Source organism: Rhinatrema bivittatum, chromosome 3 (genome assembly GCF_901001135.1).
Source record: "Rhinatrema bivittatum chromosome 3, aRhiBiv1.1, whole genome shotgun sequence".
In the NCBI taxonomy this organism is placed as follows: Eukaryota; Metazoa; Chordata; class Amphibia; order Gymnophiona; family Rhinatrematidae; genus Rhinatrema; species Rhinatrema bivittatum.
In genome coordinates this window covers 162,107,234-162,134,829 of record NC_042617.1, presented here as the reverse complement: position 1 = coordinate 162,134,829, position 27,596 = coordinate 162,107,234, and the positions used below count along the sequence as shown (strand labels likewise).

The window sequence follows — 27,596 nt, the reverse complement described above, 5'->3', positions numbered from 1 at the left end:
CTTCTTGCCCAAGGTAGTCTCGGAGTTTCATTTGAATTAGTCCATTTCGTTGCCATCCCTATAAAAGCACAAGGAAGCGGAAAAATACTTCCTCTTCTGTCATTTGAATGTCAGTAGACTTTTGATGCGGTATCTGGAAGTTTTAGAACCGGTCCGAAAGACGGACGCCTGTTTGTCCTTCATGGTGGAAGGAAGCGGGGTGAACCACAGATGGTATCATCAGCAGAAGCTAGAATGCTGTCTCCTGTCAATATCTGCCAAGCACCGACATGGCTCTCCTTGTACATCTTCTTACCTGGACGTACAGTCCAGAAAGGATTCAGACTTTGCAAGGGCGGTGTTAACCGGACTGTGGGCAGCCTCCCTCCCCGGTTGGGAGTAGCTTTTGTACATCCCATTGGTCCTGAGTCCATCTGGCTACACTAAGGAAAACAAAATTATCAGGTAAGTAATTTCTCCATTGTGTGAAGCAGAGTCAAAACCCCAGTAGGCTGCAAAAATATTTCCTGTTGGCAAATTACCTATATTTTATGAAAGTTATGTTCAACTTTGAAGAAGCAAATGAAAAAAATGAGATGAGTTCTACGCTAGTAGGAAAGCTGTTTGAAATGTATTGTATATGATGGTTGGATAATTTCATGAATGTTATGGGGGGGGGGGGGGGGGTCCTTTTGTATAAAACTATGCAGTACTTTGCTGAATAAGATTGAATGCTGAAGGTGATCAGTTTCACTGGATGCAGGTCTTTTCCAGTGTAAAAAAAAAAAAAAAAAAAAGCAGCAATGATAATGATTTTCTAGTAAGTGGACTGGTGCAGAATGACAGAAGAGCAAAAATAAAGTAGAAGTTGGATAAAATTGAAAATTTCTGGCTTATACATTTCCCATTGTGTTTCATAATCCAAAAATGTGAAATTGCCAAGTAGTGCCTATATTGGGCCCATCTCCCCTGTTATCTTACTGCACAAATCAGTCCATCTCTAATCATAAACACCGACTTTATATTACTGCCAATTAGAACTGGGCAAGTTATATTGGGAAAAAAAACCCAAATACGATCTTGTCTCTCAAGTTCCAAAAATTAATAGATCCCTTTTGTTAATAATGAATATATGTTCAACTAAAGCAAAGCAAGTTAAGTAAGTTTAAGATCCTTTATGGCTTACATTCTGATTGTGTTTTTGTGTTCTTAAAGCTGGATCGAGCAGTGCCATTGGAACTCAGGAAAATACTGCTCAGCTGTTGGTGTCCGACTCCAATCTCATTCATGTACTTGTGAAATTCCTTTCAGGAACTAATCCTCATGGGACAAATCAACACAGTCCACAGGTAATCTAACTGATTAAAAACTGCAAAAACATATCCTTTAGGTACCTGAGTGCTTGCAGATTATCAGAGCCTCATGGTACTTTAACAAATGTTTATCAAGATTGTAAATCTGTAAATCAGCTTTGTAGTCACACCACAACCTATCAAATTAATTGTGGTACACTTAAAGTTCTAGTTGTTGAAATAGGACACAAGCCATCAGTTGGATTGTGTTGCAGTGGCAACTTACTAATTCTTGAGGATGCAATATTGAATACCATGAACCGGATAATTTTTTAGTCTCTTGTCAGCAAGCAGGCATGAATCAGCCATAACGTGTGAATGATGACGACAGATGGTACCGTCACAGACCCAGGTCAGAAGGGCTGATTTAATAAAATCCATGCTAAAATTGGAGTTAAATTTTAGCATGTGTTTTACTTAATGAGCACATTAAAAACCGGGGTCCCTGTGGGATGTAGTAAGCTAATGGGATGCAAATCAAACAGGAGTTTAAAAAAAAAAAAAAAGCATGCTAAATGAAAAATGCGCACTAAAATAGGAGTTAAACTGAAAAAATCCACACCAATGCAGAAAAGTGCTTTAAAACAGAAGTAAGGAGGGTAAGTGCTTGAAGTTGGAAGGAGTGTGACCAAAATGACCTTGCATACAAGACTAGTACCTAGTATCGCGACTTGGGCATAATCTTGTATGAAAGGCCATTTTGGACACACTCTTCAAGTGCTTACCTCATTATTCCTGGTTTAATGCGCTTAAGTGAATTTTCAGCTTCCCTGTATGTACCCAGATCAGTCCATGCTCCTGGGTTTTGCCTCCCTGCCAGCAGATGGAAACAGAGAAACTTTTACTGTCACTGCACCATAACCCTTGTGCCACCTGCAACTGCTCAGTATTTCTGTCTCCATCAGATGGTAGATGGTGCGAAACCTGCAGTTCTGCAGTGTGGATACGATTTTTTAGTTTGGAACTTCCCTCCTAGGGCATTTTTTGGATCCTGGTGGGTCCTTCCCTGTCTGGTGGAGGTAGACGAGCTGGGGGTTGATGACCTTTTTGTAGGCTCGATCCTTGTGTCCATGGGGTGCAAAGCTGGTGGTCCAGATCCCTCCCCTTCATGAGGCCACTAAGGTGGCTGCAGGCTCAGGGTTTTTTTTTTCTTGGAAGTCCTTGTTTCTTTTGGTAATTCTATTTTTCTGCCAGAGGAAGCAGGTGCTTCATAAAGTTGTTTACAAAAAAGACAAAAGATTAGCTTCCTTTTACTGACTCCCCCCTCCTTGCTAGTTTGGGCGACTGGGGAGTTGAAATTTAAAAGTTTGCTGTTGCTTTGGTTTCTGCTGCACCAGGGTAAGAGAGCGGCTGCGACCACAATGGGGCACGGCTCTGTCTGCTATGCGTGCGGATCGGTGCAATTGCTGCTGAATAGAGAAGGGGCTGTGTTCCGCTTGTACATCTGGCGGGGAGGGCTCGCCCGGTTGGATGTGTACAAAAAGGTAGCAGCTGGCTTCCTCTGCTTTGCCCTCAGCATGCTGGAGCTTGCAATTGGCAGGGGATTCCTTCTCGCTCTGCATGGGAATAGCAGTCATCTTGGGTTCCTTGTCTGCAGTTCCCGTGCTGTTTGGGGTGATCTTGCTGCCACACTATTCCATGGTGAGGGGGGCCGCATTGAAGTGTGCTAAACGCATTCATGATTATTCTAATACAACTCCAGAGAAGGATATAAAAGCATTTGATATTTCAGAAAGGTAGTCTTCCAGAGATTCATACTTAGTTTTAGGATTGCAGCTCACCAGTTGAACATGGCGCATTACTTAAAATGAGTATGTGCAAAAGCTAAAACCCTTGACAGAACTGTTGGACCCTGAGCATATGGAGTTCCTTTGGGCAATAGAGGAATATGAAAAATATCTTATCTGCTCAGCCTATGAAGCATTTAGCACTGCAGCTAGCACTTCGGATGCTTCCATAGTAGCTTCAAGGCTAGAAGGGTTGTGTGCCTGTGACCTTTGTGAAGGTGTGTATAAATGTCTGGTGGACATGCTCCTTATAGGGGTTAAGGTGCAGAAGATGGTTTCTCTGATTAAGGAGCATCCATACACTCTACAGTCATCAGCAGTGGCAGATCATCAACCCATCATGGCTTCACAGTAACACTTCGCCTATAAGCAACAAAGGTATTCCTTCTCCCTTTTCAATTTCATTGGGCTAATTCCGCTCTCCAGTAGCAGCAACTGCCCACTAAAGGTTAGAAGAAGGAGAGGCGTCAGCTAGAGGCCCAACAGCGGTTGCAGCCTAAGCCTGGGGCCAGTTTTTGAGACTTTTTGAGGCATGTTTCCTGTGGTATGGAGAAGGATCCAGTTTTTCCTCCTAGAATGGATCCATGTCACAAAGGGCAGGTAGAATATGAATATTGCTTCTGCTGCTTTCACCCTCCCCTGAACCAATGAATGTCAATCTTCAATACGCTCCTAATCTAATAAACATGGTTATTCAACCTTGCATTTCCAGACTCTGCATTTTAACTAATCACATTTTTCCCTTTGAATGCTCTAGGACATTTATGACTATGCATTGTAAATATTTTTTTCTCTGTTCAGTTAAATTTTAAATTTTAACTGTGTTTGCCCTGTTTACTATGTATGTTCTTAGTTCTATGTATCGCCGTTCAGGCAATTTTCTGTTCCTTATAAACCGGTTTGATTTGTATTTAATGCAGGAAGATCGGTATATAAAAATCAAAAATAAATAAATAATCTGCTCAGCTGCAACTGGAAGTAATATCCCTCCGTCAGCAAAAGGTGATTGAGTTTGCATCTTCACAAGAATATGGTCAGGGGTTCTATTCCTGGTATTTTATAATCCTCAAAAAGTCAGGAGGATTTAAGTCTGTCCTGGACTTGAAGATGCCGAACAAATTGTTGGTTTGAAAGTGGTTCTAGATGAGCTCTCTTGAAGATTCTGAGTGATTTATTGAGATAAGATCATCTTACGATATCTTTGACACTGCTACCAGTATGGCTGAAAGGCAGAATATAAATTAAAAAATAAATAAGTGATCTACCTTCCAGGTATCCAGAATATGCTGGCAGACCATCAGCAGTGTGCTGTGACCACACGAGTGGTCCTCGGCTCAAGGAGTTATTAACAACTTGTTCACTTGCTGGGGAACACCAGTAATCAATCTGTTTACTCCAGAGGTCAACAGGAAGTTTGAAAACTTCTGATCTTTAAATTTGAGTAGCTACAGATCATCTCCCAATACTTTTGTGCTAGACTGGAATGCAGATGTACTCTGTGCAAGCTGCCAATCCTTTTTGGTTCCATGACTGTCCAGTAAAACTCTTGAGCTTTGAGAGCTGAATCCATGTTAGCACAGTCAGATATCCCCTGCCCCACCTCCCCTGCATTACAGCTGATTCATCCAGCTGTCTATGGAGAACCCTCTTTAAAAATATGCTAACTTATTTAATTGTGAAAGCTGGACTTTGATGTTGCTGTTTTAATACATCTAAATATATTATCCACAAATTCCTGCTACTTAAATTTCCTGCTTTGACTGTGACTTGTAACAGTTGGTGTGTGACTACTTTATTTAAAGGTAGTCCAAATGCTAAATCTTAAACTCAATCTATAACCTGAACATTTATCATTGGACAAGACCAAGACCAAGTTTCAATGATTCAGGAAAATCCTTCCCAGGAACACAAGATGCTCTGTGTAGGATCAGACTAAAGGTCCATTGAATCCAGCTCAGTCTGGTCACAGCACACTGCTGATGGTCTGGTCACAGCACACTGCTGATGGTCTGCCAGCTCAGTCTGGTTCACTAGGAAGTACTCAGCAGATCCCAAAAAGAATATATCCATTTCTTGTAGCTCACTCTCAGAGATAAACAGTGGCTTTCCCCATTCCACCTGGTGAGTAATTATTTATAGAGTTTTCCACTAGGATAGGGTTTAGACAACTCTGGTCTTCAAGTGCTGCAACAGGTCAGGTTTTCAGGATACCCATATTGAATGCAAGATATTTGTGTACAATAGAGGGTAATGTATTCAAATCTATCTCATGCATATTCATTATGGATATCTTGAAATCCAGACCTATTTGTGGCACTTGAAGACCGGAGTTGGCTACCACTGCTGTATAATTCGTCAAAACCCTTTTTAAACACAAGTATGCTGGATGCCTTTATCCCCATTCTTCAGCAATAAATTTCATAGCTTGATTGTGTGTTGTGACAGAATACTTGTTTTAAATCTGCAGCTTGTTAGTGTTAATAGTTTCCCATAGTTGTAATATTGTTTGAATGGTCAAATAAGCCTTTCAACTCCACCCTTTATTTTATAAACGTCTATTGTAGCCCTCTGTCATCTCTTCCCTTTACTTTGCTATATCCTTGTTTAGGTGGCTTAGATCCGATCTTGGATCATGATCTATTTGAAATAAAATTCCTTCCCAATTGTGAATAACATTCCTTTGCGTGATGTCTACGAACATACTACAAGATCAGAATAATGTTTTTTCTCACAGGAAAAGCAGGATGGTAGTCCTCACATATGGGTGACATCACAGGATGGAGCCCAATCACGGAACACTTTTGTCAAAGTTTCTAGAACTTTGACTGGCCCCTACTGGGCATGCCCAGCATGGCACTAACCCTGCAGCCAGCAGGGGTCTCCCTTCAGTCTTCTTTTTTCAGCGGGAGGAGGCGTGCAGGAACGAGGAGAGTCCGCTCCAACTGAGATACTGTGCCGGTAAAACAACAGCTGAGACGCCAGGCTGCAGTCGCTGACTAGTGACGTCAGTCGGACGTCCCCCACCCCCCGACTATAAAATCTGAGGAGGGGCGGCGCCACGCAGCCGCCGGCACCTCGCCTAAGCCGCGCGGCTTTGGCCGGCTTAGGCCGGAGAAGGCCGGGAGCCGGCAATACATATTTTCTTGGAATATAATTGTTTAATGGGGAGAAAGAGGAAGGCCCGGATTGTAACCTCGTCACCCGGTCAACAACGCACCACAGGACCCATGAACCACCACGTGGTAAGGTTGGTGGAATCACCGAAAGAGGACAGTGAAGGAGCAGATTCGTTTGCTTCTCTGAGTCCCAGTGAAGGCCCAAAGTCTCCCCTACAACCCGCTGGAGTGGTGACATCGGACCCAGCGAGAACTCCGGTGGGACAAGTCCAAGTGGACATTAGCCTAAGAAATCAGGCTGAAGTTCCTGGGACTGAAAAAACAATTACTTCCATAGTAGAAGGGATTGTTCCTGCTGTTAGTCAGGGTAGCTTATCCCTTGGAGGAATACAGGGGAATTTTACCCTTGAAGATCTAGGGAGAATGATTATGAAGTTAGATGGTAATATTATTAAAATGAATGAATCACTATTATCAGTAATTAAGGAAAATAAGATGTCTATTGAATTGCATGAAAAGAAAATAGAGAAATGTGAAAAGGATATGTTAACTGTCACAAGTAAATTACAACTGGTACAAGAGTCAGGAAATGCTTTTATTAAGGACAGTCTTATCATTCACAAGGAAATGGAATACATGGAAAATTTAATGAGGGCAAAAAATTTACGTTTAATAAATTTTCCTATAACGAGACTTCTCTCACCCTGGGAACTATTTAAGAGGTATTTAAAGGAAATTCTGCTATATGAGGATGAAGAAATCCCCAAGCTTTCAAAAATTTATTATTTACCTAGGAAAACCTCTAATATTAGAGGTTTTGTCCAAGGGGAAGAACCATCCTCACCAGGCCTATCGACCTTTTTAGAAGACTCGGTAGACCTGATAAATGCAGAGCTACTTTGATAATCTCTTGTTTAGTTGAACAGGATAAAGAAAAGTTATTTAAAAAATATTTCTCAGTAAAAGATATATTATTTTGTGGACATCGAGTCCAAATCTACCCTGATGTAGCACGTGCTACTCAGGCTAGGAGGAGGACTTTTTTTTACCTTAAAATCAAAAGTTGTGGCACTTGGTGCAACATTTTTTCTAAAATTTCCGTGTCTATGTCTATTAAATTATAAAGGAAAGAAATATGGATTTTTAGATCCGGTCCAATTGGAAGTTTTTTTTTATCAGACAAGGCTCTAACTTCTGTATCAGAGACAGAGGCCAAGTAAAAAAGAAAATAACTTCTCCTACCTGTATTTAGTATATTATTGGTTGCTTTTGTTTTCCATTATATAAAATTATTGCCTCCCCCCAATTATAGGTTAATGGGAGTGTAATATTGAAGGTTTCCATGTAAATTAATGCTTTTTCAATATGCATGTATAAGATACATATGATTATTGTTACATTTTTCCATGATTTCCTGATTTCATAAGTGTAAAACTGTTGAAAACGCAATAAAATATAAATTACAAAAAAAAAAAAAAAAAGTCTTTTTTCCACGCAGCAGTAGCCACGTGGTTAAGGAGCTCCATAGAGATTCCTGACAGGAATTTTCCTCACGGACTTATTACAAAGTTTTATACCCCACAGGGGTCCCTCCTTCAAATTTTTGACTCCGCGGTGCTCCAGTAAGTTTTTAGCCGTTTTCGGTCAATTCCCGTCGAGTTTGGCCCTTGCGGCCTACTGGCCATCGACCGTACAGCGACTCGAGTTTTTCATGGCCATGGCGTCGGGGATACCATGCCCATAACAGACCCTCATAAGGTCTGTGTAATGTGTCTCGGATGTGAGCACGATATCCTGACCTGCACCAAATGTGCCCTAATGACACCAAAAGGTCACAAGGCCAGAATGGAGAAGATGGAACTTCTTTTCCGTGCTCAAACCCCCAACGCCGTCTATTGCATCGACGTCGTCAGAACCGGCATCGTCAACTTTGCGCCAGTATCGACCACCGGCCGGTGACCGTCCGGCATCGACGACTTCTCAGCCTTCAACTCCCTCTAATCCCCCTCAGGACTGAGGGGATTGTAGAGAGCGCCATCAACATTGGAAGCCTCGGACCATCGAGGGAGCGAAATCATCGACCTCGCCATCATCTGAGCCGCCGTCGTAGAAACCCTGTCCAGAAAAGGCACCGACCTTTTCAGCGACCGGGTCACCGAGGCAACCCTCACCCAAAAGGGGATTGGGAGCCGCGACCCCGCCTTTAACGGTGGTCCCTCCAGCTATGTCCCTGCCTCCTTCTGTTCCGGAGCCGGGGCTGCTTGCTCCAGGTCTCCGAGAAGAACTGGACCGGCTGGTTCAGGAGACCATTGACAATGCGATGTATTGACTCCAAGTTCCTCCGGCACTGGCACAGATCATGGAACCGACTGCTGACCCGATTCCGGCAGCATTGGCACGGCTGCTCTTGAAAATGGAAGCTCTCATCGCCGCTTTTCCACCAATGAACCCGGGTCACCGATGGCTCCGGTGCCCTCTCCGCTTACCTTGTCATCGGGAGGGGAAACACTGTTCCGCATCCGTCCATCGGGAGTCCTACCGATGCCTCAGCCATCAATGCCGATATGTCCGGCGCCACTGATCCATTCATCGATGCCCTCTGCCTGCACCAGTGCCTTCAATGCTTTCATCGGTGCCTCCAATTATTCCTTCGATTCCTTCGGAGCCTAGACCAGGACCTTCACGGATTCTACCGTCTCGTGCCCCTAGGGCACCTAGAAGGGCAGATGCCGATCCCTACGATACCTGGACAGATTCTTCACCAGACACCGATGGCCTGCCTTCACCACCTTCTCCTTCTGAAAGCAGAAAGCGTTCTCCTCCAGAGGACCTTTCCTTCATAAACTTTGTGAAAGAGATGTGTGAATTGGTTCCCTTCCAATTACAGACCGAATAAGATGACAGACACCAAATGATGGAGCTGTTGCAATTCCTGGATGCTCCCAAAGTAATAACCTCCATCCCTATTCACCAAGTTCTTCTGGATCTCCTCAAAAAGAACTGGGAACACCCTGACTCTGTTGCTCCAGTCAACAGGAAGGCTGACACCACTTATTTGGTACAGTCAGCCCCAGGTTTTCAAAAATCTCAATTGGATCACCACTCTGTCGTTGTGGAATCTGCCCAAAAGAGGGCAAAGAGATCAAAACATCACAGTTCCTTTCCCCCAGGCAAGGAGCAAAAATTTCTAGATGCCATTGGTCGCCGTGTCTTCCAGGGCTCAATGCTCATCTCTCGAATCGCCTCTTATCCAGCTCTATGTGACCCAATACAACAGGGTCTTATTTAAGCAGATACAAGACTTGACAGACTCCCTGCCTCAGCAATTTCAAGATCAGCTCCAAACCCTAGTAAACAAGTGCTTTGAGGCAGGCAAGCATGAGATAAGATCATCTTACGATATCTTTGACACTGCTACCCAGGGTATCTGTAGCTGCTATCTCGCCGAGAAGATGGGCCTGGCTCAAGTCTTCGGAACTTCGCCCTGAAGTGCAGGATAGATTGTCCGACCTGCCCTCTGTAGGAGACAATCTGTTCGGCGAACAGATTCAGTGAATGGTGGCGGAACTTAAGGACCATCATGAGACCTTGAGACAGCTCTCTCTGATGCCTTCTGAGTATGCCTCCAAGCAGCCATTCAGGAAGGATACTAAAAAGTCATTCTTCCGTCCAAAGAAGTCCTATCTACCACCGTCTAGGACTCGTTCCACGAGACCTTTCCAAAAGGCCCTGTCTCGTCAGATATGAAAACAAAAGCCGCAAACAGCTCCTCAGCTGGGCCCTGCTTGCAGTTTTTGACTCCTGCATAGAGAGCAGCAGCCAGCTTCCACTACTTCAGATACCAGTGGGAGGTCGATTGTGCCATTTCCACAACATGTGGCACACAATCACCTCAGACCAGTGGGTCCTCGCCATAATCTCTCAGGGTTATCACCTGAACTTTCTCTCCATCCCACCGGACTCCCCACCTCAGCTGACGTGGGGAACATCCGACCACTCACCACTTCTGGAACAGGAGGTCTCCCTCCTTCTCCAGTCCAGAGCAATAGAACCATTACCCTATTCCCAACGAGGCCTAGGATTCTATTCCTGGTACTTTCTAATCCCCAAAAAATCAGGCGGTGTTCGTCCAATTCTGGACCTATGTACCCTCAACAAGTACCTCCACCGAGAAAAGTTCAAGATGGTAACTTTGGGTTCCCTCCTTCCTCTTCTGCAAAAAGGAGACTGGCTCTGCTCTCTAGACCTCCAGGACGCATGCACTCATATTGCGATAACTCCATCTCATCGCAAATACCTGAGATTTCTCATAGGCCCCAGGCACTATCAGTACCGAGTGCTTCCATTCGGCCTCACGTCTGCACCACGAGTCTTCACGAAATGTCTCGTAGTAGTTACAGCCTTCCTCAGGACTCAAGGTGTTCACATCTACCCCTATCTAGATGATTAGTTGATCAGGGCTCCCACTCAGCAAACTGCTCTGTCGTCCCCGCATCTTACCTTACACACCCTGATTTCGCTAGGATTTCTCGTCAACTACGACAAATCCTACTTAGTCCCATCTCAAACCTTATCATTCATAGGGGCAGGCTTGGACACCTTGCAGGCAAAAGCTTTTCTTCCTCTACAACGAGCTCTCACTCTCGTCTCTCTCGCACACCAGCTGCAGTCTCAGCACTACACGACTGCACACCGCTTTCTCATCCTACTGGGTCACATGGCGTCCTCAGTTCAGGTCACCCCAATGGCCCGCCTAGCCATGAGTTATGCAGTGGACTCTAAGGTCACAATGGACTCAATGCATTCAGCCCCTGTCGACCATTGTCCACGTCACTGACTCACTCCGTCAGTCTCTCGCCTGATGGAAAAATCAGATCAATCTCCTCCAAGGCTTGCCCTTCCAGGCTCCAGACCCTCAAATAATTCTCACCACCGATGCTTCCAATCTCGGCTGGGGAGCCCATGTGGCCAATGTGCAGACACAAGGAAATTGGTCTCCAGAGGAAGCCAAACACCAAATCAATTTCCTGGAGCTGCGAGTAATCAGATATGCTCTCAGGGTATTTCAGGATTGCCTCTCCAACCAAGTCATCCTGATTCAGACGGACAACCAGGTGGCCATGTGGTACATCAACAAACAGGGAGGGGCAGGCTCCTACCTACTGTGCCAGGAAGCTGCGCAGATATGGGCGGAGACCCTCTTCCATTCGATGTACCTCAGGGCCACCTATTTGCCAGGAGTGGACAATGTGTTGGCAGACAAGCTAAGTCGCGCTGTTCAACAGCACGAGTGGTCTCTCAACCCCTTAGTGTCGAACTCGATCTTCCATCAGTGGGGTTACCCTCATATAGATCTCTTTGCGACATGTCAAAACCGCAAAGTAGAGAACTTTTGCTCTCTCACTCGCAGCCAACACTCACAACCAAGAGATGCGTTCTCCCTCTCGTGGGCGACAGGTCTCCTATATGCATTCCCTCCACTTCCACTTCTCTCAAAGACTCTTGCGAATTTACGTCAGGACAAGGAAACCATGATCCTGTTAGCACCTCACTGGCCTCGCCAAGTGTGGTTTCCAATACTTCAGGATCTCTCCATTCGCAGGCACATTCCCTTGGGAAAGCACCTGCTTTTGATTATGCAAAACGACGGGTGCCTGCGCCACCCCAATCTGCAAGCCTTGTCCCTTACGGCATGGATGTTGAAAGGTTAATCCTTCAGCTACTTAACCTTTCTGAATCAGTTTACCGTGACCTGATTGCTTCATGGAAGTCTTCCACGAGAAAATCTTATTCTTACAAATGGAACAGGTTTCAGTCATGGTGCCCTTCTCAATCCCTTGACCCCTTTACCTGTCCAATCACGAAGTTTCTGGACTATCTCTGGCACTTGTCGGAGTCAGGTCTAAAAACTTCCTTCATCAGAATGCATGTTAGTGCGGTGGCTGCCTTCCATAAAGGTGTTGGGGATGTTACCATATCAGTACAACCCCTTGTAACATGTTTTCTGAAGGGCCTGCTTCACCTCAAGCCTCCACTGCATCCTACAGCCCCTTCTTGGGACCTCAACCTGGTTTTGGGTCTGCTCATGAAACCGCCATTCGAGCCTCTCCAATCCTGTAAACTTCGCTATCTCACATGGAAAGTGTTTTTCCTTTTGGCAATCATTTCGGCTTGCAGAGTTAGTGAGTTACAGGCCCTAGCTACCTATCCGCCTTACACTAAATGTCTGCAGGACCGGTGAGTACTCTGCACTCACCCTAAGTTCTTGCCTAAGGTAGTATCTGAGTTTCATCTCAATCAATCATTATACTACCTACCTTTTTTCCCAGGCCCCATTCCAATCCAGGAGAGCTGGCTCTGCATACCCTTGACTGTAATCGGGTCTAGCGTTCTACCTAGACCGTACAGCTGTCCACAGGAAAAGCACTCAATTGTTTCTCTCTTTCCATTCCATCAAATTGGGGCAGCTTGTGGGTAAGCAGACTCTCTCCTCCCAGTTAGCGGACTGCATATCCTTTTGCTATCAGCAGGCAGTCATTCCACTCCAAGACCGTGTTAAAACACACTCTGTGAGGGCCATGGCGACGTCAATAGCACACCTACGCTCGGTGCAGCTTCCTGACATTTGCAGGGCTGCCACCTGGCGTTCTCTCCATACCTTTACAGCCCACTATTGCTTGGACAAGGCCGGAAGACAAGATTCCATCTTCAGCCAATCTGTCCTGCGTAACCTATTCATAACTTGACGTACCAACACCCTTCTGCCTGCCCGTTAGGGTTCAGGATGCCCTCTACCAAATTCGACCCCAGTTGTTGTGCCCGTTGCACGTCTTTGGGTACATTTGGTGCATACTCGGAATCCTCAGCTCGGTACTCACCCGTATATGTGGACTACCATCCTGCTTGTCCTGTGAGAAAGCAAATGTTGCTTACCTGTAACAGGTGTTCTCACAGGACAGCAGGATTTTAGTCCTCATGAAACCTGCCCGCCACCCCGCGGTGTTGGGTTCGTTATGCTTCTTATTTTAATTTTTGGCACTTCCTGTAGCTTTTTAAACGAGACTGAAGGGGGATCCCGACTGGCTGCAGGGCTAGTGCCATGCTGGGCATGCCCAGTAGGGGCCAGTCAAAGTTCTAGAAACTTTGACAAAAGTGTTCTGTGAATGGGCTCCATCCTGTGATGTCACCCATATGTGAGGACTAACATCCTGCTGTCCTGTGAGAACACCTGTTACAGGTAAGCAACATTTGCTTTTTTTTCACTTCTGTTATGGTTCTGATTTTCTTAAAACTTAGGACATTGGTAACTCTGACCAAAGTCCTGTATGTTTCAGATGGGAATTGCACATTTGTACCCTAGATAATTCATGATAAGTGGGCCATAACAAACCAAAATCTCTCACTGATAGGAATATTATTCAGATATATTTGTGATTCACATAGGGAAGAGCAACCCATTTTATAGTTACACAATGCAAGATTCCACATTGGGAGTCACCATCCAGGAAAAGAATCTAGGCATCATCGTGGATAATATGTTGAAATCCTCTGCTCGGTGTGTGGTGGTGGCCAAGAATACAAATGGAATGCTAGGAATTAGGAAAGGAATGCAGAATAAAACAAAGAACATCATAATGACTCTATATCACTCCATGATGTGACCGCATTTTGAGTATTGTATGCAATTCTGGTCACCACATCTGTAAAAAAACATATAACAAAATTCAAAAAGGTACAGAAAAGGACAACCAAAATGATAAAAAGGGATGGAACAATTTCTCTATAAGAAAAGGCTAAACAGGTTAGGGCTCTTCAGCTTTGAGAAGATATTTAGCCTTTGCCCTGTGTTAGGAAGCGCTAGGAGAGTGGCTCCACTTTCCAGGGGATTGTGTGCCCTTGGGCCACGGCTCAACCCCAGAGGAAATCTGAAGAGGTGCCGCGGTAGGCGAAGCATGCGCGAGCATGGGCTGGACAGGAGCAAGGCTGGACTGAAGACAACGATGGAATCCAGAGCAGGAACAAGGCTGGAGCAAAGACAAGGATGACTGAAGAGATTGACCCTCCACCGGACCTGCACGCTTCGGGAAGACCATCAACGCAATGGTGATGTTATGAACAGTCCTCCGACCCTCCAAGCCCTTTCGGACCTGCTGCTGGGTAACAGCAAGAAGCGGCAGGCCAGATGGAGGCCAGGGCAATGAAGACCGGAACATGGAGATTCAGACGAAGACTCAGGTACGAAGTACTTGGATGCACAGACGAGATTCAGGAACAAGGTACTCAGAGAAAGGTTCAAGGTATTCAGAAGACTCAAGCTAGGTTCAAGGTATTCAGGAGAGTCAAGAAAAGTACTGGGTTGAGACTGACGCAGCGCACCCTACACAGCCCACCCGCAGGGCTGGTCGTGCACCACGCCGGACTAGAAGAGCCTCTAGATGAGATGTGGAGTAAAGAAAAGGAACATGTCTCAGAAGCTGAAGAGGCCTGCACTGGGGCGCGCCCTACACAGCCGCCAGTGGCTGGTCGTGGACCAAGCTGGGATGGCACAGGTACTTGCAGAGTCTTTGGCATGGACGGAGCAAGCACGAGGGACTCCGTAGACCAGGGACAAGGATACAAGCAGAAGTCTTCCGGAGGCTTGTGCTGCAGAAGTGAGGAAGGCATTGCACCACGAGGCGCCCTACACAGCCCACCCATGGGACTGGTCGCGGACCACGATGTGGCACGCCAGGAAGGGTGGCAATGAGGAACCAGGGCTTCAGGACAACTGGACTTGGGTTATGGACATCAGGATCAGGAGATGGACATCTGAACTGGGTCATGGACATCAGGACTGGATCACGAACTTCAGGACAAGACATGGAGCTCCAACAGGAAACAGAGAACACAGGACCTTGAAGAAGAGCTGGAACAGAGAAGACTCCTGAAGCGAAGACAGGAACATCCAGGAGCATCTAATTCCTTGCGAAGGCCCAGCTGGAATGAACGCTGAGACCTTTTGTAGGGCTGAAGGGACTCCGCCCAGGGTGGAGCTAGCAGGGGTCCACACCTGGCTGGCCCTCGATACACAGAAGAGAGGCACGCGCCTGAGCCTAAGGAGAGCTGGGAGAGAGCAGGATCCGCTGGTGGCATCCTAAGCATGTGAAGGGCCCGAAGAACAAGGCAGGCAATGGGAGCAGCCCTGCCGTGGAGCTGGAGGAAGGCAGGCTGCAGAAGCAGCTCCATGCCGCGTAGACTGAAGCAGGAAGGCTGCAGGCACCAGCAGGGACTGCTTCCCTGCCGGGAGATGGACGAGGACAGCAGCAGGCACCGGCAGGGACGGCTTCCCTGTCGGGCAAGGACCTTGGGAGCGGCTCCAACCGCGAAGACAGAAGTAGGAGCGGCAGCAGTGATCCCAGCTGCGAAGGAGAGCTCCCGGCGGCTCAGCCCTGCCGCTCAGGGCAGGAGGCAGCCGGGATAGGAGCCCGGCGACGGCGGCACACCTGCCGCGAAGAAGGCAACGCTAGCGACCTGACTGGCCACGGCAAGGTAGGGGAGAGCGGGCAGGTTCACAACACCCTGAACTTCTGTTTATTAATTGAATATGCAGCGAAAAGCAATGCAGAATAGTGTAGGTACAATAATGAATGCAAGTAAAACATATATATTTGTTTTCCAAATACTACCTAAAGAAGTGAACCAAGAAATGAAATCAGAGAGCCAGTTAGTTACAGATTCTGGATCTTTAAAAGCAGTGAGTTCAGCAATTAAATGAGCAGCATTTAAAGTTATTTGGGTAGTATCATTAACATATAGACAACAGTGGTCATGAATAACACCACAGACCCCTCCCTGAGAGAGAAGAAAATAATCAAGAGCCATGCGATTTTGTAAAGAAAATGTACGTAATTGACGCAATTCTGAAGCAAGTGCATTGAAATCAATTTCATATTCATAAGACATAATTTCTAGATGGGCCTGTAGTTCCAGAAAAAGGAGGGATAATTCCCAAAATGGAATAACCTACGGATTCTCCCTTAGTTAAAGGAGCCGTACAATTTGACAAAGACCAGGATTAATCAAAATCCGATTGTGAAATAGAACGCTTGTGTCGGGGAACCCAATTATGGGAGTGAGTTATGTTTGATATATGACTATGTATTTTAACAGGAAGATGTAGAAAAGCAACAAATCAAGATCCTCTCCAAGTTGCAGGCAGTTCTTTATATGCCTGTTTACCACAAATAAAATATTGGTCCAACAGGATAACAGCAGCATTAGGTGCAAAGCCCTTAGTTGCATCAAGTTCACTGGCAAGGAAGTACTGGAGCCACGAAATGGAATGGGATTATGACCAATATTCCCGAGCAGATTAACAATGGTAACATTACAATGAATTTTCTGTAAGAAACTTATCTTGGGGTGAGAACCAGCAGGGCTATCATCAATTATTAGCCAACAAAATCCCTGCTGGATGGTCCCATTCCTAGCTACCCAGCCGTATGGGGTTAAGTTCCAGATACAAGAAGCAGAAGAGTTTCCTAAAAAAGGGCCTGTTTCCCAATTGGAAAAACAGAGGAAAGCTAAAGAGGTGGGACATACGATAAAATTAGTAGCTGTTAGAGGAATAGAACTGTTAGTCCAGGTAAAAGTTGCAAAGGTATAAGCTAGAGAGTCATTAGAAGTCTGAGATTTCCAAACAATGGAATAGACAGCCATTTGAGCAGGGGTTAACAGGCCGAATATATCATACATGTAGCAATGGATAATGGTTTGGTCATACATACCTGCAAATTATCACCTTTTGGGTTATGCTCTGGTCACTGTGTACTACCTCCCCATACAGGGAAATCATTATCAATATCTGGTTTATCTGATGATTTGTCCACTTTTGTTCATAATTTCAGATTGCCACTTAGCAAATTATTGCCGAGCGGCTTACATTGCCTACTTTGCTGTGTCCTGTATTCAAGTTTCTTGTGGGAGATCTAGTCTATCATAAGAACTTTACCGAGAAACCCTGGAAAGACCCTGTTTACACAGGTCCATACTGAATTGAAGCATCTATCCCTACTGCTGCTCTTCTTGTTGTTGAAACTTCTTGGACTCATTCTTCTAATCTCTGACCACCACCCTACATTCATGGACAGTGAAATATTTCCACCTTGTAGTTTTTGAAGGATTACTGAAAGTTATCGTTATTGCTTTTCCTGTATTAGTATTAATTGAATTTTTACTTTATTTTTGTTTTTAAAGTTGACATTTTTTCATAATGTTGACAATTCACCTTTTCTCACTTGCATCTCTTAATTCTCCTTTATTGCTCAAAAAACTTCTGTGGTTATGTATGTGACTAACCTGACCACTACTTTCAATGCTTCTAATTGCTGGATGCGCAACAGAGTGTTCTGTAATATCATTAACGCTACTGGCAAAGACTGCAGCCATGTCTGGTCTGAGGTAGCAATAATCTGATGTAATATAGTTTTTCATTCCACCAGCCCATTTGAGGTAGGTGAATAGCACTGGCGTATCTCCAGTCAATTTGGAGACACTGCTTCAGAATAGCTAACAATTCATTATGAAAATGAGAACCATTATCAGTAATAATATTGTGGGGACACCAAAATGTGGAATGATATGGGTTAGAGTTTCTGCCATAACCTTAGCAGTTTCACGTTTACAGGGAATGGTCTAAATCCATTGAGAAAAAGCACAAACACAGACCAGTAAATAACTGTATCCATTGCAAAAAGTAATCATGTCAGTGAAATCACAGTGCCATTCCAAATACGGACCCTGAGCACGTGGTATTTGTCTACCGCGCCGGGGAGTGGCAGTAGCACACACTTGACAAGCAAACACAAGATTCTCACATTGTTTAGGTAACCCAGGTACCCAAATAATCTTCTGTAAAAGATACAACATAACCTTAGCTGATAAATGATAGGAATAATGATATTCTATTAATATTAAATGTAAGGTAGTTCGAGGACAACATGGTAACCCATTTGGACCAACCCAGCCAATATTCTTTTCCTTTTGGCATCGTGCAGTTTCCATTGCAATTCCTCATCTTTTGTCACAAAACGCTGGAAATAAAAAAAAAAAAAATAGTTAAAGGGCAATTAGAAAAGGGAGCAGTGCTCTGAGTTTGAACAGTGAACTCATTACCAATATCTGGCTTACCTGATGATTTGTCCACTTTTGTTCATAATTTACAGATTGCCATTCAGCAAATTGTTGCCATGCGGCCTACATCACCTCCTTTGCTGTCTCTTCTGTATTCAGGTTTCACATGGAAGATCTAATCTATCATAAGAACTTTACCGAGAAAACCTGGAAGGACCCTGATTACACAGGTCCATATCGAATTGAAGCAGCGACCCCCCTACTGCTGCTCTTCTTGTAGGTGAAACTTCTTAGACTCATTCTTCTGAACTCAAATGACCCAGAACTTGGGTATGGGAGCATTTGTGGGGCTAAATGCTCTGTCCAACCTACTAAATTATCCACCCAAGGATCTACAAAATAATATGAGCGTTCTTTTTCAACTACTATTTCCTTTGGGCTCGTTTTACACTTGATATTATCCATCTTTTCCTCACCTGGGCCAGTATGCATAAACTTACCTGCCATCCTTGAGTGTGGAGTGTAATGCAGCTATTGGAGGTGTAGGGGAATTTTGTGGAACCACATCTAAAATGTGCAACTGCTCTCCCAGGTTGCCCAGGGGATGCATAATTTGTATAATGTGGATGATCTCAACGTTGATTACGAGCTCGCCTCTCCTGACCAGCATGTACAGGAGCTGCGGGTACAGATTCTGCTTCTTCCCCTTCAGTGGATTCCCGCTCCTCTTCTAACTCTCTCGTCCCTCTTTTCTTCGTCTAATACATCTTGAAAATACGACACAGGATGTGCTATATCTGTAGTCTGAAGAGCTCCAGTGACATATGCCCACACCCTCTCTTCTCCCTCTGGAACTATTACTGTCTGCATTCTTAACTTCACAGAACTAGCAGCTTGAGTTATCTTTCACTGATGACTTATCTAGGATCGCTGGTTTATAGCCAGCCGCCTCTACCAGAGATGGCTTTGTGGGTATAACGGGGTACAGATCTGATACAGATTTGTTATATGGAGGTGATACCTCCTTTTTCTCTGCTAATTTACACCTATCCTACTGTTCCGTTTTCCACAAGTCAAAAAAATGCTTAAGCTTTTCTTTTTTCTTATTTTCTTCCAAGGATTTTAATTAGCTACATAAGTCTGGTATTAAACTCCCTTCCTTTAGCCATGTGAGAAATTTATTTTACTCTTCTTATGCCACTTCTCAGAAAACTGAACTATTTCTTTTCGCAACAGGGGGTTCCTGTCACATATTATTTCTACATGAGTGGCCATACTCCCCTGTAACTCTTCCCTAATATGTACACTCATATACAAAGGGTCCTAGAACTTACTTATATAATACAAATAAGACCAGATTTTAAATATTTCCCACACTTAAAAAAAAACCAAAAAACCAACAGGGGTTATGCATGTGGCTGGGCCTTGTGTGCGCTGTGCACATTTTAGAAGAGGCCCAGCCACATGTGTAACCCCTGTTAGGCGCACAAGAGCCAGGCCTCTGTGAAAGGGAGGGCCGGGGCAGAGTGGGGCTGCCCGGGACAGCACCATTCCTCACTGTGCCGGAGCCTCTCGCGCCGGCAAGTTACTTCAGGTCGAGCCCTGAAATAGCTTGCAAAATAAAAGGTAAAAAATTAAAAATGGGTTTTAGAGGGTGGGGAGGAGAGGGGAAGGGAGGTTAGAGTAGGCGGTAGGAAAGTTTCCTCCCAGTCCACTCCTAAATTGGAGCGGACTGGGAGGGAACTGGGGAAGGCCCTGATGCGTCGCCGCATGAATGTTGCCAAAATCGACCCCCCCCCACCTCCCCCTTGCACGCACTGTCCCCGATTTTATAATATGTGCGCACCGGCGCACTCTTGTTATAAAATTGCACATCTTTTTAAAAAACCTAGCCCATTATGTACAGAAGATGAAATTTTACCTTCCACAGGTCTTTGGCCAGTGTCTTCTCTTTGTTTCTTGAAGGGCTTACCTCCGTTCACTGCTTCAATGCTGCATAAAATCATCTGCACAAGTAAAAGCAGGTGCGACCAGCGCAACCCGTGTTTCACAATTTATTAGCACAAAAACCTGTCACTTGATCCAGTTGGGGGTCACCAGTTGTTTAGCCTTTGCCTTGAACTTGGATACAGAAGTTCTCAGTTCCCTGTTTTACTTGGGTTATTTTCAGAAGGCTACTTTTTTGTGGCTAAACATTTCAGGGCAGTGCTTCTTCCCAGATCTGAGCAAGTCCTTTTTCTATCCCAATTAGATAAGAAGACTTCCTATAATTTTTAGTAGTAATAATTTTATTAGTACTGTAATTGAATAACATAATATATTGGCTTTATAAGTTGCAATAAAGCAAAAAATACTAGTTCATATTCAAGAAATTGAGCTTTGTAAATTGCAAACAAGATTATTACATTTATTCATTATGTATAATCTATCTTTTTACGTCTTCTGGGGGAGAAGGGGGTACAACACAATGTATACACCATTATAGCATCTACCTCTCCAAATTTCTATTTTTCGCATGCTACTTTTTATACCTTTTTTTCCTATAGCTTGCGTGCGAACAGTTCATTGTTCCTGATATCAAAATACATATTTTCCCTGCTCCACGAATAACCTTTACATCCCCTTCCCCCAACATCTGCTTCCCCTTATAGCATTCTCACTTCAGCCTTGCAAAGAAGTCATGATTTATCACAGTTGCCTGCACACGTCCTCTGCTCCACCAAGTTTCTCTTTACGTCTGCTAAGATGGAAAAAAAGTGAGAAAACATGTTCTTGCCTCATTTTTACTTCCCATATCTTGAAATAGTACTTGAATAGCAAATACCATTGAAAAAATGGGGCAAGGGTCATTCTCAATATGCATGTCTCCTAATAAATGGATGAGGGGGACATATGATAGGTCTATAAAATGAGTGGAGCGGAACAGGTATACATGAATCGGTTGTTTATTCTTTCAAAAAATACAAAGACTAAGGGACACACAGTGAAGTTACTAGGCAATACATTTATTTATTTATTTATTGAGATTTATATACCGTCATTCGGTTATGCCATCACAACGGTTTATAAATTTCGACAGGAGGGATAGTTTAGATGGGTAGTATAAAGATCATCATTTAAGAGAAATGGAAGAAAATATTATTGTTCTCAATGCGTAATTAAACTCTGGAATTTATTGCTGGAGAATGAGATAAAATCTGTTAGTATAGTTTGGTTTAAAAAAGGTTTGGACAAGTTCCTTTAAGGAAAAGTCCATAAGCCATTATTAAGGTGGATATGGGGAAATTTATTGCTTATCCTTGGGATAAGCAGCATGAAATCTATCAACCTTTTTGGGATCCTGCCAGGTACCTCTGATCTGGATTGGACATTGAGCTTGATGGACCTTTGGTCTGACCCAGTATGGCAAATAGTATGCTCTTATGTAATGATGTAAGCAAATAAGATGGCCTAAAATTAGTTAAAAATTTGATCTTGGTAGTTTATGTACGATCTGATAAGTTTCTAAATTAAGTCTAATATTATTCTAGTTCAGGCTGTAGTTTTCTTGTATAAAAGTTCAGAAAAAGGGTAAAAGCATTTTATTTTATAGTAGTAATGCTGTTTGTATATGAGAGGAAAATCGAGTAAGAAAAGGGACGTGATTATCCCCTTGTACAGGTCCTTGGTGTGAGGCCTCACTTGGAAGTACTATGCTCAGTTCTGGAGATCGTATCTCTGAAGGGACAGAGACAGGATGGAGGCGGTCCAGAGAAGGGCGACCAAAGAGGTGGATGGTCTTCATCGAATGACTTATGAGGAGAGATTGAAGAATCTAAATATGTACACCCTGGAGGAAAGAAGGAGCAGAGGTGATGTGATATGCAGACTTTCAGATACTTGAAAGGTTTTAATGATCCAAAGACAATGACAAACCTTTTCCGATGGGAAAAAAATCAGCAGAACCAGGGGTCTTGATTTGAAGCTCCAGGGATGAAGACTCAGAACCAATGTCAGGAAGTATTTCTTCACGTAGATGGTGGTGGATGCCTGGAACGTCCTTCCGGAGGAAGTGGTGAAGTCCAAAACTGTGGATCTATAAAGTCTCTAGAGGATGTGAATGAAGAGAAGAGGCAAGGGGGGTGGCTTGCGGGAATGACAGCTACTACCTGGTGATTAATACCCTTATTCAATAAACATACACACGGTTAATGCGACTCCAACATTGCTCTATGCTTCAATGGCAAGAGGAAATGTGGAAAAAAGGATTTGCATTCACAAAAAAGCGGGAGAGTAGCTTGTTTGTTACAGCGGTTACTACCCCAAATCAATTAAGCCTGATACTTCACTTGGAATACATATCCAGCGCAGCTCACTGCTTCAACGGCAGGGGGAATGAAGAAAAGAGGATTTATATTCAGACAACAACCAACAAGAACTGAATTGCACAGGCTGGGTAAATAGATAAGCGTGGGAGTAGCTTGCTTATTGTGGCAGTTACTACTCCTAACCAATTAAGCTAGATACTTCACATCGATGCAGCTCCAGCACTGCTCTCTACATCAGTGGTGGGGGTGGAAGGTAAATAGAACCAAAAAGTTACTAATAAAGGCCAAGAGTATCAGATAAGTATGAGAAACAAAATTAGAGTGAAAGCTTGCTGGGCAGACTGGATGGGCCGTTTTGTCGTCTTCCATCATTTCTGTGTTTCTATATATTATGTATTTTTATGAATTATTTTAAGGAAGCCACAATTTTACTGGAAGATGTGGAATATGATTAAGTAAAATAAATAGTGTATTCTTTTAAGAGTTGTAATTTTAGAACCTAGTAGAAACTCATGTCTGTTTCAGTTTTGGTGGAGATTAATTTGGAGACTTTTCCATGAGGTGAAGATATTTGTAAGTCTTCCTGCCTCTCTCTCCAATCTTTTGGTTTGTAAGACAGGTAATCTTTACATTTGCTAGCCAGACTATTTAGCAAACAGAAATTGCATTGTTGTTGTTAATGCTTCTATCATAGATTATCTTCCATTTTCTTAGCCCCTTAGATGCATGCAAAAATTGTATCCTTAACTTTTTCAGCCTGTTGCATTTTTAAGATGGTAAGAGGTATTATCCCAGGACAAGCAGGATGCTAGTCCTCACATATGGGTGATGTCACCGACAGAGCCCAGCGCGGGAAATCTTTCTGTCAAAGTTTCTAGAAACTTTTGACTGGCCCTGTGAGGCCACTGAGCATGCCTAGCATGCCATGATATTCTCTGCTACAGGTGTCTCTCTTCAGTCTTCGCTTTTCCTCGCTGCTTCACGCATTGCGGGACAGGAGCCGTTGCGTTTTCTTCACTTTTTACTGACTGAAAAGTCATTCTTTTACCGATATTCTCTCTCATAGAAGTCTCTCTCGGGGTTCCCTTCATCGGCTGGTGAGTACCTCGGTCTTGATTTTCTCAATTTTTGGAAAAATTCTCTTCTCATGATTTCACATCCTTCGACGGCCGTCGATAACAAAATGGCTATGGGCTTCAAAAAATGCCCTATTTGCAACAGAACCATGTCGATCACTGATCCACATTTAGAATGTGTCCTCTGCCTCGGTGAAAAACATGATATAAGTACATGTCCTAAATGCGCCGAGATGACGGCAAAGGGGCAAAAGGCTAGGCAGGAAAAAATGGAACATTTGTTCCAGCTGCAATTAATTCCTTCCCCTTCCAAATCGTCGAAGTCGTCTCCGGCTGGAGCCTTGCTTTAAAAACCGCGTCCGGACGGATCTGGTGATCGTCCATCTTCACCATTGTCTATAGTATCGACGAAGTCGGCGGACCATCTCAAACTAAAACATAGTCATTGACATCGTCGACTATCATCATCTGCATCGACATCCCAGGAGGAATCGATGGCAAAGCGGCCACGGGACCAGGAAATACCGGTCCCTTCGCCTGGGCCTTTACCTCCATCGATTCCGGATCCTCCACAGACTTCTGCACAGGATCCTCCACCACCGCTTAAAACTGCTTTGATTCCACCAGTTGTACAGCCGGAATTGTCTGATCTCAGCAGTCATCCAGGATCTAAAAGAACAAACACTTCTGGCGATGATGCCGATGCCACCAGCATCGATGCCGGTAGTCATACCGATGTCAGTGGGCCCACCGATGCCGGTGCACTTGTTGGCGCCGAGGACACAGATGGACTCTATCACTACGACACCGAGACTCGTTATGTCATCGATGTCCATCTTCGCCCAGATTCCATCAGGCTCTTCGATGCCATTCTTTATTCCATCGACGTCGAAGTCTTCCACAACACTTCCACAGACGACATTGATGACAACCACTGTATCATCAAAGCAACGATCATCTGAGACTCCTGAAGTACAAGATCTCACATTTTATCGACGTCTTTTGCAAAGATATCAAAATGTCATCGATAACCTACCATCAACAAAGCCTCAAGAGACCTCACCTCTGTTTTCCTCCGATGATCCACAGCCAAGCCCTTTCAGGCCTTCACTTCCCTCCCAGGTCATCGCCAAAATCTCCCTACAGAGACGACCCAGATGACTCTTGGGATGACCAGCAGTCTAACATCTTCTGAGGGATTCATGTCTAAACCTTCTCCTCCAGATAAGAGAAAGAAATCACCTCCAGAGGACTTATCATTCTCATCATTCATTCAAGACATGGCTGATTCCATTCCCTTCAAACTAACAGCAGAAGATACCAGACAACAAACTCTTGAAGGTCTGCAGTTTGTAGACCCACCTAAACAAGTGCTGGCTGTCCCAATCCATGAGGTTCTCTTGGATCTTCAACGCCGCATCTAGGAGCATCCATCTTCTGTCCCTGCAGTGAACAAGCATGTGGACACAACCTATATAGTGCAGACAGCTCCAGGATATCAAAAACAACAGTTACGACCACACTCTTCAACTCCACCTGGTAAAGACCATAGATAGGTTCCTTGACTCATTGGGCAGGAAAGTGTATCAGAGTGCCATCTTAAATACAGAAATCTCTGCTTACCAATTATACATCACACAATATCAGAGGAACCTATGGAAGCAGATGGAGGAATTTATTACCTCTTTGCCTCCACAATTCCAGGAACCAGCACAGGCCATAGTCAACAAAGGCCTAGAAGCCGGGAAACATGAGGTGAGGGCAGAATACGACAACTTTGAGACAGCTTCCAGAGCAGCAGCAGCTGGAATCACCGCCCGCAGATGGGCATGGCTCAAGGCATCAGACCTCAGGCCGGAGGTTCAAGAAAAACTTGTGGACCTACCATGTGTCGGTGACAATTTGTTTGGAGAAAAGGTCCAAGAAGCAGTACAGCAGCTTAAGGACCATACAGAGAGTTTACGTCAATTGTCTCAAATCCCACAAGAACCCTCTACACAGTCTTCTCGTCGCCTTCCCAGAAGAGGACCCAGACGCTCTTATTATAGACCTCGGAGATACTACCCCCAAACTTCTAGGGGTAGGTCAACCAGGCCACAACAACGATCCCAGGCCAGACAGCCTAGGCCTACCCATCCGCAGCCTCCTGCTCAGACAGGCCCAGCGGCGGGCTTTTGAAATACAGGCCAGAGAACAAGTCTATCCCCTAAATCCGCAACCAGACCTGCCAGTGGGGGAAAGAGTATCCTATTTTCACACACATTGCTGCACATAACATCAGACCAATGGGTACTCTCCATAGTCTCTCGAGGTTACTACTAAATTTCCTCTGAATTCCTCCAGAATCTCCACCACATTACTTCCCACAACAAAATTCTCAACTACTTCAATTACAAGAAGAATTATCCATCTTTCTGAGAGCCAGGGCTGTACAACCAGTGCCCAGGACTCAGCAGGGCAGAGGATTCTATTCCCGGTATTTCCTCATCCCAAAGAAAACCGGAGGCCTACGTCCCATCCTAGACCTCAGAAATCTCAACAAATATCTGAAAAAAGAAAAATTCAGAATGGTTTCTCTAGGCACCATGCTTCCAGTACTTCAAACAGGAGATTGGCTTTGTTCTCTGGATCTTCAAGATGCTTACGCTCACATTCCAATATTCCCTCCTCATCGCAAGTACCTGCGCTTCATGGTGGACCATCAACATTTCCAATACAGAGATCTACCATTCGGACTGGCATCTGCTCCCAGAGTCTTTACCAAATGTCTAGCAGTAATAGCAGTACACTTGCACAAAGAAGGTGTCCATGTTTTCCCATATCTGGACGACTGGCTCATCAAGAGTCCATCTCAGCAGGGAGCTCTCGCTTCTCTGATTCGAACAATTGCCCTACTTCACTCCATGGGATTTCTCATCAATTATCAAAAATCCCATCTCACTCCAACCCACCTGCTTCAATTCATAGGAGCAGAATTGAACACCAATCTAGCAAAGGCCAGTCTACCTGTAGATCGAGCACAGACACTCACTCTACTAGCAAGGTCCATTTACTTACAGAACCAAACAGCTCATCAGTTTCTAACTTTACTAGGCCACATGGCCTCCACAGTTCATGTCACTCCTATGGCACGGCTCGCCATGAGTTACCCAATGGACTTTACGATCACAATGGATCCAAGCCATTCAACCACTACATTATCCAATTCAAGTGACTCACCAACTAAGATCATCTCTACTTCGTTGGACAAACATGGACAACTTGCGCAAAGGCCTACCTTTTCAGCAACCAGTCCCACAAATAACTTTAACTACAGATGCATCCACCTTGGGTTGGGGAGCTCACATAGACAATCTCCAAACACAAGGCACTTGGACAAACCTCGAAGCAACATTTCAAATAAATTTCCTAGAGCTCTGAGCTATCCGTTATGCGCTGCATGCGTTCAAGGACTGCCTTTCACACAAGACTGTTCTGATCCAAACGGACAACACAGTAGCCATGTGGTACATCAACAAACAGGGAGGTACAGGCTCGTATCTCCTTTGTCAAGAAGCTGCACAGATTTGGGGCTGGGCCCTGAAGCACTCAATGTTCCTCCGGGCCACTTATCTAGCAGGCATTCACAATCTAGTGGCGGATCGCCTCAGTCGTCAATTCCAGCGACATGAATGGTCCTGGATCCCTCAGTAGCGACCAGGATCTTTCAGCGTTGGGGCCAACCGACAATAGACCTCTTTGCATCACATCTGAATCACAAAGTAGACAAATTATGCTCTCTACACAACCGACAGAATCAGCCAGCCAATTTGCTCGCCCTTGGAACTCAGGCCTACTATTCGCGTATCCTCCAATACAGCTCATAACC

The 27,596-nt window shown here is 44.6% G+C and overlaps 1 protein-coding gene across 5 annotated transcripts in view; it reads left to right on the top strand.

Annotated features, from left to right (window-relative positions):
• The window catches only part of BIRC6 (baculoviral IAP repeat containing 6), a 1,045,545-nt gene that overhangs the window by 451,574 nt on the left and 566,375 nt on the right, over positions 1–27,596 (top strand). For all 5 annotated transcript variants that reach the window (XM_029593898.1, XM_029593899.1, XM_029593901.1 and 2 more), the window contains exon 44: positions 1,195–1,328. In XM_029593898.1, coding sequence (XP_029449758.1) covers positions 1,195–1,328 — 134 coding nt within the window. The remainder of the gene's footprint in view (positions 1–1,194; positions 1,329–27,596) is intronic.